This window comes from Oncorhynchus mykiss, chromosome 6, assembly GCF_013265735.2.
Source record: "Oncorhynchus mykiss isolate Arlee chromosome 6, USDA_OmykA_1.1, whole genome shotgun sequence".
NCBI classification, from domain to species: domain Eukaryota; kingdom Metazoa; phylum Chordata; class Actinopteri; order Salmoniformes; family Salmonidae; genus Oncorhynchus; species Oncorhynchus mykiss.
Window position 1 is genome coordinate 51,017,792 of NC_048570.1, and position 19,489 is coordinate 51,037,280.

Below are 19,489 nucleotides of genomic sequence, written 5' to 3' on the forward strand. Positions count from 1 at the left end.
ATCATTTCATCACTGGTAAGTACAGTTGAAGTCGGAAGTTTAGCCTTAGCCAAATACATTTAAACTCAGTTTTTCACAATTCCTGACATTTAATCTGAGTAAAAAATCCTTGTCTTAGGTCAGTTAGGATCACCACTTTATTTTAAGAATGTGAAATGTCAGAATAATAATAATAGTGAGAATGATATATTTCAGCTTTTATTTAATCAGTGCTAGCTAATTATTTCACCCTCTTCCATGGCTGTTAGCTAGCTACCTAACTACAAATGCATTTGGAGTAAGAATGATAAATATCAAATCAAATGTATTTATATAGCCCTTCGTACATCAGCTGATATCTCAAAGTGCTGTACAGAAACCCAGCCTAAAACCCCAAACAGCAAGCAATGCAGGTGTAGAAGCACGGTGGCTAGGAAAAACTCCCTAGAAAGGCCAAAACCTAGGAAGAAACCTAGAGAGGAACCAGGCTATGTGGGGTGGCCAGTCCTCTTCTGGCTGTGCCGGGTGGAGATTATAACAGAACATGGCCAAGATGTTCAAATGTTCATAAATGACCAGCATGGTCAAATAATAATAAGGCAGAACAGTTGAAACTGGAGCAGCAGCACGGCCAGGTGGACTGGGGACAGCAAGGAGTCCTCATGTCAGGTAGTCCTGGGGCATGGTCCTAGGGCTCAGGTCCTCCGAGAGAGAGAAAGAGAGAAGGAGAGTATTAGAGAACGCACACTTAGATTCACACAGGACACCGAATAGGACAGGAGAAGTACTCCAGATATAACAAACTGACCCTAGCCCCCCGACACATAAACTACTGCAGCATAAATACTGGAGGCTGAGACAGGATGGGTCAGGAGACACTGTGGCCCCATCCGAGGACACCCCCGGACAGGTCCAAACAGGAAGGATATAACCCCACCCACTTTGCCAAAGCACAGCCCCCACACCACCAGAGGGATATCTTCAACCACCAACTTACCATCCTGAGACAAGGCTGAGTATAGCCCACAAAGACCTCCGCCACGGCACAACCCAAGGGGGGGGGGGGGCGCCAACCCAGACAGGATGACCACATCAGTGAATCAACCCACTCAGGTGACGCACCCCCTCCAGGGACGGCAATACAACATGAATGACAATGAATGACAAATGACATGAATGACAAAATGAAGTTAGCAAACTGGTGAATTCACGTAGCTAGCTACTGTACCTATAGAGTATGTAAAGTTAGCTAACTAGCAAACATAACTTACATGTTAGCATTTGAGTTAGCCTGGGTCCTTAGAAAAACGAAATAATAGTCAAACGTTTCGGGTGGTAGCAAAACGCAGCAAGCCATGTAGACGATTGGAGGACTTCCAGACTGATGCTTGGTGCGGTTGCTAAGTGATTTGTGACGCAACTGCAAGCACTAATTGAATGCCTGTACAATATGTATTTTTGACAACAGGGGTAATATTCTTTCATATGAACAATTTATAACATTGAATGAGTTTACAATACCTTTCAGATAGTTTATTTCTGTGATCAAAGCCATTCCCAGTGGTTTAACTACACGAATGAAAACTCATCTTAGCTTTGGTGATGATCACAGAACTTATCCAGAAATCAGTTTGGAAGGTGTGGGCTTACATGAGAAATCTTGTTGAACAAATACACAAGGCGCATTTTCCATTCACAGAAACAATTTATGCCTAGGGGAGACATTTCCCGGAACATGCTTATTCCTGACATTGTCTGGAAAAAAGCTTGCTTGATGCCTTATTGTATATATATACACATTTAAGGAAGTGCACTTTAAAACTCTACATAAGATATATCCATGTAATTCTGTTGTCCACATTTGTTGATATCTGCATTTTCTGCTAAAAAGAAGGTGAACATCCGACTCACTTGTTCTATGAATGTAAATCTGTGATAGATTTTTGGAAACACCTTGCAGAATACTTATTTACCTTTTTCAACACTATGTTTTTGACATGAAGAATGTTACTATTGCAATGATAACAAGATCATTGAAATTATTGTGAATTTTTTTAAATTCTTGTTGCCAAATACTTTATACACAAACAAAAATTCCAGAATTCTATACCAAAATGACAAATATTTGATTGAATTGAATCATCTTGTCAAGACATCCATAGTGAATAACAAAAATAATATCTTCCTGAATCATTCTGAGATGTTTTTCTGAGTGAATACAATTGCCCGGGAATTGTCATTTAAAAAAATTATGATAGTCCAATCATGATAATGGTGCCGAAGGAGATGGCTGCTGTTTTGCTGATAAAACCACGAATTCCTATGATTAACAGTGTTAAATAACTTATATGTGAAAACAATATTTTTGTAATTTAAAAAAAAAATGTTTAAATTAGAAGGTTGGTAGCAACATGCGAAAATCATTGTAGAAATCTATTGCAGCTCAAGTTGACTACACAACCAAATGCTCTCTCTCTCTGGGCTAGCTAGCAAATGTCGGTAGACACAATAATACCAAAGTCAATATCAGAATGTGAAGTAGCTAGCTAACTGTAAAATCGCCTAAACAAACAATTAATTTAGGAGTCCATGTCACAGAGTTCAACTTGCAGTTCGCCTCTGCCCAGAGCAGTGGATATAGTATGTTGCTATGGCAACAACGGCCCTTTCCCATGTTTCTCCGACACAAAAAGCGCATTGCGAGATGGTACTCGAAAAACTGAGTTGAATAATTTGGTACACTGTTTAGATCAAATATATACTTTGTAATGACCATATAAACGGATAGATGTGTTCTAGACAAGTAAGCACATACCATCTATTGGCTGATTTGGCGATCTGAAGTGCAGGTATTTTTTTCTAAGTGTTATGAAATGTGATAGTGTGTTATCTCCAGTGACGAGAACCATGTAGCTATTACACGTTCCTACACAATTTCCTAATTTCACAGACGGACCACTTAGAAGTTAAATCATGGGTAAGATTTTTATTGTACTCACTGATGGAACATAGGCTTTCACAAAATTGACTGGAGTTTCTTTTTTTCTGGGGGTCGATTATCCCTTTAAAATGCCTATTTTTTCTTGACATACTTTTCTCCAATTAAAATACTGCAATGATGAAAAAGTATTCCATATAAAATTATAGATTAGTCGTGTTCATATCTAAGGCATAGTGGAAATAAAATAAAAATCTACTTTGATCACTTTATGACAATTTTACACAACCATTAAAATGTCTTAAATGTGATAATACCTTAGGCGTTATAGTAAACACTACTTTGATTGGATGGAAAATCAGACATGAGAATGTTTTGATAATTAATTCATAGATTTTTATATTGTATTTCATTACAAATTACATTTAGTGGTGTAATCCATCCTGGAGAAGTGCCCTTCATTAGGTTTAAAGATTTGAGCTCATACCAATCCAATGTTTCACCAACTGATGTGCAATGGCCTGTCTTGGCGGCATGGTAAAGGCTGGTTTTGTTCCCTTGACAATGACATCTATAACCTGCATTACACAGACATAGCACTGAGTTAATACATTGTAACAATACAAGTTCACTGACATAGTTTACATGACTTCAATCACCTCTTATTACATTCAGGTGATGTTTTGTTTCCATCTAGGCCTATGTTATCACAGATTAGGAAAACTAGCATTTACCTGTTGCCGTGTAAACCAACGAGCCTCTTCAATTTCCTTTTCATCGACTTTTATGTCTGTTGACATGGCAACAGCCAGGCATCCAATCATTAGTGAGGAGGGCATTGGCCAGGGCTGACATGACACATACTGAACAGGACCCACTTTGACCCCACTCTCCTCCTCCGTCTCTCTCCTTACTGCATCCTCAATGGCCTCACCTGCATAGAGAGATGTCACTGACATCTATCTGCACACTCCAAAATCAGACAAAATATTAAGTGTTTTGTTTAGTATGTTGAGATAAACTACCTGGTTCAATGAATCCAGCAAGACATGAAAACATCCCAGCAGGAAAAGTCTTCTTTCTGCCCAATAAGCATTGGTTGCCATCTGGGTGAATGACCAACATGATCACCACAGGATCTGCATGCATAACACGACACATTACATAAGTCAGATCATTTTGACCTGATATTGAGGTTAGAACATTATAATAATGATTAAGAGAAAAAAACATACAGTAGTTCAGTTTCAATTAACAAATTCAAAAACAGGAGGCTCTTTACCAACTCGTGGGTAACAAGTGTTGTGGATGCCTTGTCGGCTTCTGCAGTCTTTGTTGATGCAGGTCCTCTTATAGCCTCCTTCCTCCACATTGGTGTTACTCCCACATGTTGGGCAGAAGCTGTATCGGTTGTGCCAAGCGAGGACAGAGCTGGCTTGAGCTATGATTCCTGAGGGGAAAAGGGATCATATTTTTTTTTTGGGGGGGGGGGTTACTAAGTCCACATTTTGTATGCTGTTTCAATAATATTTTGATGAAGAACCTCCCAGAGAAATACTCACCAGCCTCAGCCTCACTAAGTTTCAGAAGACCTGGCATGGGTGGTTTGAGGAAGAAGCTATTTGGATTTGTGAGTTGGAGATGATCCATGGGATTGTCATCAGTATTGAGAGCAAACCAAGCAGTGGGTTCATTCCCTTCTTTTGGAGGAGAGGATGAAGAGCTTCTCTGCTTCTCTACTCCGAGGAAGATGACTGTTGTTCCAGATTTTTGAAGTAGTTCTTTATTAACTGAGCTTGCATCAAGTCTACACAGTTTTATACCTGGATGGGCTGTTTTGCTCTCCTCGGAAGCAGACACAAGAGGATTCAAGTTAAAGAACAAGATGAACACTGTGTCTGGAGAAGACTGTTTTGCTTCTAGCCACTTGCTGTCAGGCCTCTTTTCACTCATTCTGTTGAAAACTTCTCTGGTGAAGTAGTTTTCATGCTCTTCCATTCTGTCACTGGGTAGAATCCGTTGACATTTGTTCTCAGTCTTTGCCAATAACCTGGCAATATGTCGGTGTCCCCAGAATTTGGCAATGTCATAGGCAGTTTGAGCAGATTTATTGACTAAAAACTTATCACACCTTGAGGGAAAGAGAAGTGTGATCAGTACACACTGATGTTATCTTCATGTTTACATGGTTAATCATCCGTTATCAGGTAATTCATTCACTAGGAACCAAATGGAAGCAAATGGAAGCAAACAGGACAAAATGGGGAGGGACATACCTGAATTCGTATAATAGAAACTCTTGTTTTCATTACAAAACTGGGAAACATTTTGCTACGTAATGCAGCGCCAGCTATGCCACCAGAGACCCTGGGTTCACGCCCAGGCTCTGTCGTAACCGGCCGCGACCGGGAGGTCTGTGGGGCGACACACAATTGGCCTAGGCCCACCATGGGGGTCGCTGGTGCACGATGAGGCAGGGATATCCATCCGGCCAGGCCCTCCCTAGGCCAATTGTGTGTCGCCCCACAGACCTCCCGGTCGCGGCCGGTTACGACAGAGCCTGGGCGTGAACCCAGGGTCTCTGGTGGCCCTTAACCACTGCGCCACCCGGGAGGCCCCTTCCCTGCTGTTATTTTAACCATATGTTTAGACATTTAAAGGCACACTTTCTAAGATGTGAATACTCAAAGTAAAAACATCAAAACATAAACAAACAAATGCATGCCATGCCATTTTCAAATACAAAAATAACTTGATTTCTATGATATATCTGTAGTGTTCAAGATTGACATTCCATGAGCGCATCATTACTGGTTTGACATATGATTTTATCCTAATAGACCTACAATCTCCTGTGACAACAAAAACATACACAATGGAGTAATAGTTCTCACTTACTTACTTAGAAAGTAATATTTAGACAATGTAAAACAGCTGTAATAATCTCATGTATCCATGTAATTTTTGTTCAGTATGTTTTGATATTTACCCATTTGAAAGTAGGTTGTCTACAATATCAGTGTGTCCATTCCTTGCAGCTAGCATCAACGCAGTCCAGCCATTCTCCCCACTTTCATTGACCAAAAAGCTGGAATGAGAGATCATCCCAGAGACTTTTGCCAGGTCTCCTCTGGAAACATAATCCAGGAATCTCTCCAACAGCTCCTCTTTGGGACTCATCTGAATATTTGCCATTTGAGTGTGATAGTATACCTGTATGAATATGATAGAACATAGTTTATTTTATGTTTTGCTATGCTGTGTATGCACTGCCATGTGTATAGGTATTCTGAATGAGTATTCTCAATGGGACTTCCTGGGTAAATAAAGGTTTAATTAAACAAATCTTTACTCATGTGTTTATGTGATATTTGGTTACTTGAGACTGAGATTAAATAAAAGAAGTGGGCCTACAGCAATTTGCCTATGTCTAGCAATTTACTAACTGGGATTAATGCCGCGTTCACGTGCTGGTCGGAACTAGGAACCTCACAACTTTCTGACTTGTTAACTTGTTAACTGGTTGTGCCGAGTTCAAAGTTGGAAATGTCCTAGTTCTGACTAACACGTGAAAGCGGTATAGAGAGCAGTAGTAATGGCGTCTTTTTGTAAGCACCAAAGGAGGCTAACTCCACTATGGATCGTTGGCCAAAGCCTATGGGGAAATGAATGGCGTTTCGGAGGTTTTTTGGATAAACGCCGAAAATAAGGTCTGTGGAAACACAGGCTTAGGAGAGTTTATATGTTTTGTTCTATGAGATAATCTTCATCAGCTAACAATAATAATAATAATAAATTACATTTGTAGAGCGCTTTTCTTTTACAGACATCACTTTTTCAGTATTTTGAAGCATTTATGTAATCAAAATAAGCACATAAAGCACAAAGGCTTCATAATTCATGAAGATCATATTAACTGACTGGTATTCAGGGTCATAATTTGGGTTTGGAAAGTTGAAGCTCATTTGCTGCATTTCTATACAATTAATTAAACTTTAAAATTCCATTATCACCTTGGCTGCTGTAAGTTCATTCACCTCTGATGATCTACAAACACATAGCCTATTAGCTATACTATTGTAATGTTATACCCTTAAGGGAAAGCTTGGCTGGAGTTGTCACCAAAGAAATGCACCACAAAAAAAATAGCACCACCCTCTCCAATAGGGCTGTTCGATATGGCAAATAAATTATCACGAACTATATATTTTTTCATTCAATAACGATAATTATCAAATAATGTTTAAAAGGTGCATATCTGCTTCAGACTCAAGAATGCCTAATGCCTGAGCATTAGAGCGTTGGGCCAGTAACCGAAAGGTTGCTAGATCGAATCCCCGAGCTGACAAGTTTAAAAAATCTGTAATTCCACCCCTGAACAAAGCAGTTAACCCACTGTTCCCTGATAGGCCGTCATTGTAAATAAGAAGTTGTTCTTAACTGACTCGTCGTGTATGTAGGTGGCAGGGAAGTCAGGCGCAGGAGAATCAAACTTGGTATAAATGGAGTATTTTAATAACGTAAAACACAAACTCCAAAATCAAAGTCCATAATAAAATAAATGTGGGAACAAGAACCCGTCGCACACCAATCCATGAAACACGAACATAACAATAAACAATCTCTGACAAGGACATGAGGGGAAACAGAGGGTTAAATACACAACATATAATGAATGGGATTGGAACCAGGTGTGTAAGAAGACAAGACAAAACCAATGGAAAATGAAACATAGATCAATGATGGCTAGAAGACCGGTGACGTCGACCGCCGAGCACCGCCCGAACAAGGAGAGGCATCGACTTCGGTAGAAGTCGTGACACTTGCCTAGTTAAATAAAGGTTACATTTTTTAAAATTATGTGAGCTACACATAAAATTATACTTTAAGGAACATTTATCAATCCATGTTTGCGGCCAGGGAGCACATACCTGGGGTCAATTAAATTGATAAGCCTCTTGAAACATTCCTTTTTGACTATGCTAATTACAGTGCCTTGCGAAAGTATTCGGCCCCCTTGAACTTTGCTACCTTTTGCCACATTTCAGGCTTCAAACATAAAGATATAAAACTGTATTTTTTTGTGAAGAATCAACAACAAGTGGGACACAATCATGAAGTGGAACGACATTTATTGGATATTTCAAACTTTTTTAACAAATCAAAAATTGGCCGTGCAAAATTATTCAGCCCCTTTACTTTCAGTGCAGCAAACTCTCTCCAGAAGTTCAGTGAGGATCTCTGAATGATCCAATGTTGACCTAAATGACTAATGATGATAAATACAATCCACCTGTGTGTAATCAAGTCTCCGTATAAATGCACCTGCACTGTGATAGTCTCAGAGGTCCGTTAAAAGCGCAGAGAGCATCATGAAGAACAAGGAACACACCAGGCAGGTCCGAGATACTGTTGTGAAGAAGAAGAAGAAGAAGAAGAAGTTTAAAGCCGGATTTGGATACAAAAAGATTTCCCAAGCTTTAAACATCCCAAGGAGCACTGTGCAAGCGATAATATTGAAATGGAAGGAGTATCAGACCACTGCAAATCTACCAAGACCTGGCCTTCCCTCTAAACTTTCAGCTCAAACAAGGAGAAGACTGATCAGAGATGCAGCCAAGAGGCCCATGATCACTCTGGATGAACTGCAGAGATCTACAGCTGAGGTGGGAGACTCTGTCCATAGGACAACAATCAGTCGTATATTGCACAAATCTGGCCTTTATGGAAGAGTGGCAAGAAGAAAGCCATTTCTTAAAGATATCCATAAAAAGTGTCGGTTAAAGTTTGCCACAAGCCACCTGGGAGACACACCAAACATGTGGAAGAAGGTGCTCTGGTCAGATGAAACCAAAATTGAACTTTTTGGCAACAATGCAAAACGTTATGTTTGGCGTAAAAGCAACACAGCTGAACACACCATCCCCACTGTTAAACATGGTGGTGGCAGCATCATGGTTTGGGCCTGCTTTTCTTCAGCGGGGACAGGGAAGATGGTTAAAATTGATGGGAAGATGGATGGAGCCAAATACAGGACCATTCTGGAAGAAAACCTGATGGAGTCTGCAAAAGACCTGAGACTGGGACGGAGATTTGTCTTCCAACAAGACAATGATCCAAAACATAAAGCAAAATCTACAATGGAATGGTTCAAAAATAAACATATCCAGGTGTTAGAATGGCCAAGTCAAAGTCCAGACCTGAATCCAATCGAGAATCTATGGAAAGAACTGAAAACTGCTGTTCACAAATGCTCTCCATCCAACCTCACTGAGCTCGAGCTGTTTTGCAAGGAGGAATGGAAAAAAAATTCAGTCTCTCGATGTGCAAAACTGATAGAGAAATACCCCAAGCGACTTACAGCTGTAATCGCAGCAAAAGGTGGCGTTACAAAGTATTAACTTAAGGGGGCTGAATAATTTTGCACGCCCAATTTTTCAGTTTTTGATTTGTTAAAAAAGTTTGAAATATCCAATAAATGTCGTTCCACTTCATGATTGTGTCCCACTTGTTGTTGATTCTTCACACAAAAATACAGTTTTATATCTTTATGTTTGAAGCCTGAAATGTGGCAAAAGGTCGCAAAGTTCAAGGGGGCCGAATACTTTCGCAAGGCACTGTACATCACTCCCTACTCCGTATCGAAGGTTTGGCTTGACAATTTCCGAATGTCAAACTTTTTGGTGTAACAGATGCCTCTTTCCAATCATCGAATGGCTAGTCCGCAGTTTGGATGCTAGAATTATATTAGAGTGGAGTGGATGAACATGTGCAGGTAGCCTACAGGAGACTTCTGAAGTAGCCTTATGCCACACATAAAAAGGTAAACAACAAATATTTAGGCTATATTGAAGCGTTAGGTTCTAGGTCAAGGAAGAGCTGCTCGGATCGGGAAGGAGGCAGAATGGTGTTCAGGTTTCATGAATAAATGGGCCTGCTGGGAGCATAGGCCTATGTGGCTGCACTATATAGGACGACTTGGGAGAATGATGATCGGCAACAAACAGCACATCAGTATCAGTAGAAAAAATACAGACTGTGCCCTTCTAGACTTTCTAATCTGTCAAGAGTAGACCCACAACTGTCCAAATGGAATGAAACATTCAAATAACAGGGATTTTGTGCCATTATTCAAATTACACTTTCACTGCAGTTTACAGCCTAGACAAGAATTGTACTCACTTGAAAACAATAATGCAAATATTCATTGCATTGTGGTGTTGTAGGCTAGTGTAGGTATGATCATTTTAATGTCCTTAAGGCCATACCTAGTTGGCTCAGGGATTCAAAACAGCAACCTTTTGGTTACTATCCAAACGATCATGGCTCATATAGCAAAGATTGTAACAGTATAATGGTTTTGGAATGACATTCACAGGGACCAGGGTTTGAGTCCCAGTCAGGATACCCCCCTAATCCACTATATTGGTGTCAGGTGTTTCTGTCAGGTATCTGTACTGCACATGTGATGGAAGAGTATGCAAAACAAATGTGCGCCTGATTGATACAAATCTTCATTATATTATTCTGCCAGGTAGGCCTACTTAGAAGTCAACATTTAATTGTGAAGGTTTTTGGGGAAAAAGTTAGAAAAATGTTCAGCATGGATCACAGAGCCGATTGTCTTTAGAAGTATTTACTTCAGGCTGACGACTACCATCAACTTAATTATGTACAAATTATATAGAATTTGAAAGGAAGACGACAGCTAAATATTTTCCTGTCACTGTTTGCGATTCACAAATGATAATTTTGATGAATCGCTATTTAACCGAACCCCCCAACTACTACAATGGCGAAGCACATAATTCAATTCATCACAAAAGAATCATATGAATTCAATGAATCACCATTTTTTTTTATTTTACTATTTATATCCATTACATAGTAAATTAAATGTGTATGGCCTAAACTAGATCAATAGGGGAGCTGTTTGAGCTGCTCAATGATGCGCCTAGCCTCTCCGCTGCCTATCAGCTAACCCTCTATGTTCTTGTGGATTTATATTGAAAATTGGTGCAGATTCGAATCATTTTATGTGTGGTCTGATTGCTAATTAACCTATTGCAGAAGGGTATGTGTTAGAAAGGGACAACAGAAGATAACCACAAGATGCTCCTGCACTCCTGGACTCCTTGTTCCCCCAATATCTAAGAAAACAGATGAATACAGGGATTTTTTTCTACAGACCTCTTATGTGCGAGAATCAGATGTTTCAGTCTTATAAGTAACGTTACTTGGACAAATAATCCTTGTCTGAGCATGAACGGCCCATATGGCAGAAGTCTATATCCTGTTTCTGTCATGTAAGGCAGCTTGATGTACAAGTAAACTATACCCCCTGCACAGGGCGCTAGTTCACTAATTCCTTAATGCTGAGAGCCAAGCAGAGACATCAGGTCCCAAGGTACTGGACTGATGAACTATCCTTGCTGTCTCTGCTTGGTTGGCTCCACACTATCAACTTGGATTCCATACCACTGACTATTACGGGGGCTGAGTCCCTGGCTTGTTGCAAGCAGGGGTGGCGTTGGAAGGGGCCACATTGTCTCTCGGTCCCCCTGTTCCAGTCTTCGTTGTTTATGCTGCAATAGTTTATGTTTTTCTACGGGCTTTGATCAACTTGCCTCAGCCGGTGTACTGTCTTATCTGATGTAACAAAGCATGTTCCCACTAACCCCCTTCTTTTGTCCTTTTCCACATCTAATAACTCCTGGATGTGCCTGGCCCAAGCCTACCTGGACGTGCTGCTGATCCTGGACTGGGGCTGAGGACCCTTGGGCGTGCCTACCCCTAGCCCCTCCCTGCACCCCCTAGCATGCTTGTACCTAAGCTAAATACTGCATATTCCATCTCACCCTCGTCTTATCCTCATCTGTCTTAAGCCTAGTCCAGGACAAATAAACAATTTTATATTGAATTTATATTGAGCATGATTGTTTTGTGTAATCTGAGTCTGGGAAACCAGACCATACTGTAGGCAATGAAATTATTCCAGAATACTATCAAAATAAAGATTGTTTTCTATGATTATCTATGGTACATTAAACATTTCCATTCTACAATATGGCATCTGACAAAGAAAACTCTCAAAATCCTATTATATTTGTGGTGTGGTCTGTCTCTCACAGAATAGGAGGCAGAGGAGAAAAACACACAAATATAAAAAATTAATAAAATAAAAAGTTACATCAGTGGGAGTTAACAAACACACACACACACCCATCTAAATACAGCAGATAAAGCACATATAGGACTACAGACTAACCAATCAAACAAGGGTTAGGGTTGTTTTAGCTATTAGCATACTACTTAAGCCTATCCAAACATCCCCACAATTTCATAGGGGATAGGTCTAACATATCCATCTGCAGACACAATTTTTTACTTTTCATGAGAAGAGAAAGGAGAAAACATTTAGGGGGAAGGTGGGAGAGGAGTGGTGAAGAGAAAACAGAGAGGGTTCTTTGTTTTTGGTGTTTTTAAATGAAAAAAATAATACAAATGAAATCTAAGCAGCCAATGACTTTGTTCTTTCCCCTCCTCTCTCATGTCATATTCCCATTGCTAACGTTAGTTATTGCTATATATTCTGTAGTCTAGTGGCCAGTTAGTATGTGAAAAAAATGCTATTCTTCCCATTATGGACTTGTAGAGCTGGGACACCAGGTGGGTTCAATAATTATCAAATTGAAAGGGAAAACAGCAGTACTCAGAACCTCCAGCCACTGTAATCTATGTTCTACGAGAGCAAAATTACTATCTGATAACACAATTCATGTTTGTATAACATCATGTAATGTATTGCTCAGTAGAAAGTATATTTGTCGAATTGTAGCTAGATTTTCCGTAATGGTTCCGTTAGCCACCACGTGTGATTCTGTAGAAATTAAGAACAGTCTGCTGTACAACTCCTGACTCGGTAGAAATTAAGAACAGTCTGCTGTACAACTCGACGCTGTGTACAACGCAAACTCTCGTTGTTGGAATGGGACTTTGACCCCACAACAGTGACAGAGTTAGAATTGTATAATTTAGCTATGAAACAACGAAGTGCAGACTAACTGCTACAGTAGGTGTTTTTTCCACATTCTCATTGGTCCATCCGACGTCAATCAAATTTAATAATGCCCTTTCACATGATGTAACTTTGTTTATATTTGGTAGCCATAGATAGCCCCTTCAAAAGATATGTTGCAATCATTTAAACACATGGATATTTCAAGATTCTTAAGATGTTGCCTGTCCGGCAACTATAATAATGCTGTACTGCTTTTGACAAATATTATTATTTTGGCTACAGGACTCCGGTTATGTCACAACTCCATGTTTAAGCTATAGGCGATACGAGAGGAAATATATAAACAAATGCAACTTGTCACGCAAAACAATTACATAGCTTTCACCCGACATGTAACCTATATCGAGTGTCACTAGATAAAACCAACGGAATAAAGCACTTTCAACCACTAACCTTAGTACGTGCCTGCGGTCTGTAGTCCTCCCGAGACTGGCCCAAATGGTTGTATAATTCAGGAGCAAATGCAACAGCGACACTGGCAAGACATGCTTATTACACTCAAACACTATCCAACTGGCCCAAAGTCTAAGCTTTAGTGCGCTTATTTTCCAATGCTTTTGATGCATATTGCCTACCTACATATTCAATGTTATGCTTAATTTATACAAATTCATCAGATACGAAATACATTTCAGACTGACGTACCACACAAATCCTAGTATTGCAAGTGAGCATGATTTATTTTGTGGCCTAACCAGATTACAAATCACACATGACTGTGGTTGATGTTAATTTCATAATGTACAAAATAGGCTATAACAATGTTATTTAAGAATATAGAGGCTTTGCTTTTAAAGATTGTTTTACATTTTAAATAAAAAAATGTAACGACTGTCATCAAAAAGACAAGACAACACACAGAAAACAACCATTGTTCAGATACAAAAAAATCTAATGGAACCTTAATTATTGACCAAACAAATATTTAAAATGTTTAAGAAACACAATGTAAAATGAAAATATTTAAATCTCAGATAATACTAACAATCTAGCTATCGTCATCAAGGGGGCAATGAAAACCAACCGGTGTCAAATAATACATAACAACAAACAGCCACAACAATTTCTCATTGGCCTGTTATATCCCCCCATCCCTTACATATTAATTGACTAAATGTCATTTAAAAGAAGCATTATATATAAATAAAAACAAGTCAAAACACTTCTGACTGCATTCAAGTCGGCTAACTGGTGTGTGATTTTAGCATGGAATAATTTAGTTCACCACAGCATTGAGGCTCCAAGAGGATGTGACCTACTGCATTCTACATGTGTAACTAGCCTGGGTACTAGTCTGTTTAGGTTACACTACAGTCTTTGTACTCCGTGTCATATGCCAAATCTCAGTACAGGTGTGTTTAGCTGGAAAAGGAGTGGCAATGACTGGAATGATAGCTAAAAAGACAGGTACCCAGACTAGTGTATAACTACATAAATTAGCAAAATGTGTTTATTTAGACACTCCACAGTATTGTTATGTGACATTAAAATTAGGTCTACTGTACTTGTGAATTGTTATGACAGACTATTTATGGTACTTTAGCCTACTTCTACCAATACTTGACGTAAAGAGAATGCAATTAGTACACAATTAGTTCCATAATATCCCCATGCACTTTGAGCACACTTTTTAACCCCCCTCCCCCACCCCATTCTATAAATTCCTAATATAACAGTTTTGGTCAGGTAAATTGAGAGTGCGAGGAATTTTAAGAGTAAAAAGTAAGGACACTCTGGTGGTTGCCTCGTACTAAGAGAATAGGAGGCAGGTCTTTCGACAGAGTCTCCAACCAGCACATGTAGAGGGCACTGGACACCGTTCCCTTCCGGGCCAATGGCATGCTCCTGTTGGAAAGGGAATGAGTCAGTCGGTCAGAAGGACGGACGGACAGACAGACAGTATTAAATAGATAATTAAATAGATCAACAGTCCATTTCAATACCATCACTTTATATTTGTGTTCTAGACATAATGTAATATTATAACTACTTACATAACGATGAGTTTTGCTGAGTTTGAGTGTTCTTTCAGCAATTCATTCAATCTGATCTGTCGGTTAGTCTGGGGAAAAATAAATAGGAACAACTCAGCTTATATTAGTTCTATATACAGTGGGGCAAAAAAGTATTTAGTCAGCCACCAATTGTGCAAGTTCTCCGACTTAAAAAGATGAGAGAGGCCTATAATTTTCATCATAGGTACACTTCAACTATGCCAGACAAAATTAGAAAAAAAATCCAGAAAATCACATTGTAGGATTTTTTATTAATTTATTTGCAAATTATGGTGGAAAATAAGTATTTGGTCAATTTGGTCAAAAAAGTTTATCTCAATACTTTGTTATATACCCTTTGTTGGTAATGACAGAGGTCAAACGTTTTCTGTAATTCTTCACAAGGTTTTCACACACTGTTGCTGGTATTTTGACCCATTCCTCCATGCAGATCTCCTCTAGAGCAGTGATGTTTTGGGGCTGTTGCTGGGCAACACGGACTTTCAACTCCCTCCAAAGATTTTCTATGGGGTTGAGATCTGGAGACTGGCTAGGCCACTCCAGGACCTTGAAATGCTTCTTACGAAGCCACTCCTTCGTTGCACGGGCGGTGTGTTTGGGATCATTGTCATGCTGAAAGACCCAGCCACATTTAATCTTCAATGCCCTTGCTGATGGAAGGAGGTTTTCACTCAAAATCTCACGATACATGGCCCCATTCATTCTTTCCTTTACACGGATCAGTCGTCCTGGTCCCTTTGCAGAAAAACAGCCCCAAAGCATGATGTTTCCACCCCCATGCTTCACAGTAGCTATGGTGTTCTTTGGATGCAACTCAGCATTCTTTGTCCTCCAAAAACGACGAGTTGAGTTTTTACCAAAAAGTTCTATTTTGGTTTCATCTGACCATATGACATTCTCCCAATCTTCTTCTGGATCATCCAAATGCTCTCTAGCAAACTTCAGACGGGCCTGGACATGTACTGGCTTAAGCGGGGGGAGGGGGGGCAGACACGTCTGGCACTGCAGGATTTGAGTCCCTGGCGGAGTAGTGTGTTACTGATGGTAGGCTTTCTTACTTTAGTCCCAGCTCTCTGCAGGCCATTCACTAGGTCCCCCCGTGTGGTTCTGGAATTTTTGCTCACCGTTCTTGTGATCATTTTGACCCCACGGTGTGAGATCTTGCGTAGAGCCCCAGTTCGAGGGAGATTATCAGTGGTCTTGTATGTCTTCCATTTCCTAATAATTGCTCCCACAGTTGATTTCTTCAAACCAAGCTGCTTACCTATTGCAGATTCAGTCTTCCCAGCCTGGTGCAGGTCTACAATTTTGTTTCTCATGTCCTTTGACAGCTCTTTGGTCTTGGCCATAGTGGAGTTTGGAGTGTGACTGTTTGAGGTTGTGGACAGGTGTCTTTTATACTGATAACAAGTTCAAACAGGTGCCATTAATACAGGTAACGAGTGGAGGACAGAGGAGCCTCTTAAAGAAGAAGTTACAGGTCTGTGAGAGCCAGAGCCAGAAATCTTGCTTGTTTGTAGGTGACCAAATACTTATTTTCCACCATAATTTGCAAATAAATTCATTATAAATCATACAATGTGATTTTCTGTATTTTTCCCTCATTTTGTCTGTCATAGTTGAAGTGTACCTATGATGAAAATTACAGGCCCCTCATCTTTTTAAGTGGGAGAACCTGCACAATTGGTGGCTGACTAAATACTTTTTTGCCCCACTGTATATGCGATTAAAACAACCTCTAACTTTCCCCAGTGTCATCCTCCCTCTATATCCGTTCAATAAAATTAGAAATTAACTTTAAAATCTGTTTTTTAAAAGATCCAGACCTTGGCCCTGTAGAGCTCCAGCTCGTTGTCTGAGATCCTCCAAGGCTCCTCAGCCTTCAACCTTTCTGCAGCCTCCTGCTCCATGTCGTCCTCCTTTAGCTTATACGGCTCGATCATTTCCTCAAAGCTAAGCACACTACAAGAGACAGGTAAACGGTACACACAATGAACGTAATTATTATTGCATTATAATTATGATTACATTGTCATTATAGTCCTAGGCTAATGGGTTTCTTTGTACTTCACATATTGCACAGTTTCTTTGACGGAGGCTTCTCAGTGACCTATAAATGACTTCATGTTGAACATGATCTTGTGGCCTGGCTGGTTTAGTGGTAATGCCGCATCCTCCAGCCACATATCTACAGTGTTTAAAAAAATATATTTATACAGTATGTAAATAGTGCATGATCTTGACACAGCAGGCATCTTACTTGTGTTTCTTTGGCTTGGTGTTGATGTCCCCCAGCACATAGATCGCAGAGAAATCTATCCTGAACTTGCTGAGCAGAGCAGCCATTCTATTCAAAAACAAGAGAAGGTATCTCAATTTTTCAGACTCAGTTGGTAGAGCATGGCGCTTGCGATACCAGGATCGGAGGTTCGATTTCGGCTGGGGCCACCCATACAAAAAATGAATGCATGCAAAGTCGCTTTGAATAAAAGCAGCTGCTAAATATTTGATTATATTATAGATTCCTCAGCCTCACATCATGACTGAAGGAACGATAACTCACGCCCTGCGATCATGGTCAATCCTGTTGATCTTCCCACCAATAAAAAGACGGATTTTGCAGTCCTTCCACTTCTTTTTTTCCGTGAGTAAGTACGGAATCAACAGAGCCAAGCCTGTAACATTTGGAACAGATAAATAAGGGATGATGGTAATAAATGACGACTCTTTGGGGTCCAATCTGATTGTTGACACTTGGGTCATATTCATTGGGGCTCACTGTAGCAAAGTGTTTTGTAACAGAAAATTAGCTTTTCCTATTGGATATAATGCCTATTCATTTGGTGCATACGAATATAATCACAGCATTGACTTGCCATACTGTACCTCCGTCATCAAACAGCCACCACACATCCACGGTGCCTTTGCACTGCTTCTTCTTGAACTGCTGGCTGGCCTCCAGAAGCCTTTGGTCTGTGAGGCTCAGTGGCTTAGCACTTCTCTTCGTCTCTGTGGAGCAACCACATCAAAGGCAGTCACACAGTTATTATCAAAGACGGTAATTGACTGTGGACTGTTAGAATTTCCCATAGGAAAACATGTTTCACTAGTTGGGCATGCACAGTTGTATACTAGGCAGTGCATCCATGATTTCACCGTTTTTTTGTTATATTTGTGGGCAAAAATGCTCGATTTTGCTGTGGCAATTCTGACATTTTGTATGGCAACAAGGCACATGCACAGAGGGCTCTATCTGTGCAAAGCACATGCCCATTTGCCCTTCCAGTTTTTTTGTATACATTTTTTGTCGTTCTTGCTCTGCACCCACTGCCTGCATGTCATCGGTAAATTCTCATATATGCTTCAGAACTAAAATGTTGCACGTCTTGATTCAGCATTGGCACACAAAGGCGGGCACGCTGCGCATATTCAGATTAGTGACCAGAAATAACTTGTTTCATTTACTCAAGCCTACATTTATCATCCAAATAAAATACAGTGTAGCAATCTACTACTGACTCATCTTTGCCAGAACAATATGCTAACCTGCTGATTTGATTGATCATTTTCATATATCAGATAGGCATAGTTTTGATTTTTAAAGATAAGCAGCTGTAACACTGCACTGCCTTCAATATTATGGGATGAAGATGTAACATATTCTGGCAAATGTATTACAATATTTGTGAGGAAGAACAGGGATACCCAGCTGGCCAACAACTGCTCCCTGGGCGCCGATGACGTGGATGTCGATTAAGGCAGCCCCTCTTTGATTCAGAAGGGTTGGGTTAAATGCGGAAGACACATTTCAGTTGAATGCATTCAGTTGCACAACTGACTAGGTATCCCCCTTTTCTTTCACTGTGCTGGGAGGCTGCCTTCCAAAATGATGGCACAGTGCAGACAGAACATGCTTTCCATCTGATCCTGCAATCTCTGCTACAAGTAATCCATATGATTTTGCTTGCTCTGGACTCCAGAGAAGCGACATGATATATCCCTAGTTGACATTGGCTGCTAACATGAATGACTTTCAGCTCCTTTCAGCTTAAAACACAGTATATTTTTGTAGCCTATCTTGCGTTTTGAAAATGCATAACTGTTTATGGCAGTACTGACAGGATACATTTGCGCAGCAATTGTGCTCCATGTTCTGGTGTACACATGTCCATGTGCATGCGCAGGGGTTACACGTTTTGTACCACTCTTTTTTGAAAACCACTAAGATACATGATAGTGGTTGTGGCAACCAATGGAGTTTGGTTGGATATAGTAATGGTAGGCTACAGTATTTTATACAATCTTCTGTTTTGACTGGAACTGTGTTGGTCATTGTTAATAAGTATTATTTCAGTTCAAAATAGTTTTGCAAAATACTTTACTCATCAGATTGTGCTGCTTTCCCCTCTTCTTAATAATGGCTCAACGAGTCATATTTTGGGAGGCTGCCCTTTTTTTGTTTGAGCACATGTCCCC

At 40.0% G+C, this 19,489-nt stretch overlaps 2 protein-coding genes across 4 annotated transcripts in view; both read right to left on the minus strand.

The window, feature by feature from the left end:
- Nucleotides 1–623: 623 nt before the first annotated feature.
- Nucleotides 624–13,540, minus strand: nudt12 (nudix (nucleoside diphosphate linked moiety X)-type motif 12). Of its 3 annotated transcripts, none has more exons than XM_021606769.2 (8): nucleotides 13,392–13,540; nucleotides 5,907–6,130; nucleotides 4,480–5,048; nucleotides 4,200–4,367; nucleotides 3,943–4,056; nucleotides 3,652–3,851; nucleotides 3,405–3,495; nucleotides 624–683 (listed from the first exon to the last, which is right to left on the minus strand). In XM_021606769.2, the coding sequence occupies exons 2-8, from the start codon at nucleotides 6,110–6,112 to the stop codon at nucleotides 640–642; spliced, it is 1,392 nt and encodes a 463-aa protein (XP_021462444.1). In that variant the 5' UTR covers nucleotides 6,113–6,130; nucleotides 13,392–13,540; the 3' UTR covers nucleotides 624–639. The 3 variants fall into 3 exon arrangements, with proteins under 3 accessions (XP_021462444.1, XP_021462447.1, XP_021462445.1); XM_021606772.2 differs by lacking the exon at nucleotides 624–683 and adding an exon at nucleotides 1,111–1,277 and having other exon boundaries at nucleotides 13,392–13,433; XM_021606770.2 differs by lacking the exon at nucleotides 624–683 and having other exon boundaries at nucleotides 2,951–3,495.
- A 111-nt stretch (nucleotides 13,541–13,651) lies between these two features.
- Nucleotides 13,652–19,489, minus strand: part of LOC110526133 (solute carrier family 12 member 2) — a 43,821-nt gene continuing 37,983 nt past the window's right edge. Inside the window, exons 21-26 of the mRNA XM_021606767.2 lie at nucleotides 17,900–18,022; nucleotides 17,577–17,688; nucleotides 17,274–17,360; nucleotides 16,840–16,975; nucleotides 14,993–15,060; nucleotides 13,652–14,843 (exon numbers count right to left, since the gene is read on the minus strand). Of these exons, the coding sequence (XP_021462442.2) occupies nucleotides 14,708–14,843; nucleotides 14,993–15,060; nucleotides 16,840–16,975; nucleotides 17,274–17,360; nucleotides 17,577–17,688; nucleotides 17,900–18,022 (662 nt within the window). The 3' untranslated portion in view covers nucleotides 13,652–14,707. The remainder of the gene's footprint in view (nucleotides 14,844–14,992; nucleotides 15,061–16,839; nucleotides 16,976–17,273; nucleotides 17,361–17,576; nucleotides 17,689–17,899; nucleotides 18,023–19,489) is intronic.

What these genes read in the sequence shown, in the direction of transcription:
- nudt12 (XM_021606772.2), bottom strand. Translation starts at nt 6,112, where the DNA reads ATGGCAAATATTCAGATGAGTCCCAAAGAGGAGCTGTTGGAGAGATTC. An exon ending in ACTTAGTGAGGCTGAGGCTG is followed by an intron (nt 4,368 to 4,479) that starts GTGAGTATTTCT and finishes TTTTCCCCTCAG; the next exon opens with GAATCATAGCTCAAGCCAGC. An exon ending in GTTGGTTTACACGGCAACAG is followed by an intron (nt 3,496 to 3,651) that starts GTAAATGCTAGT and finishes TGTGTAATGCAG; the next exon opens with GTTATAGATGTCATTGTCAA.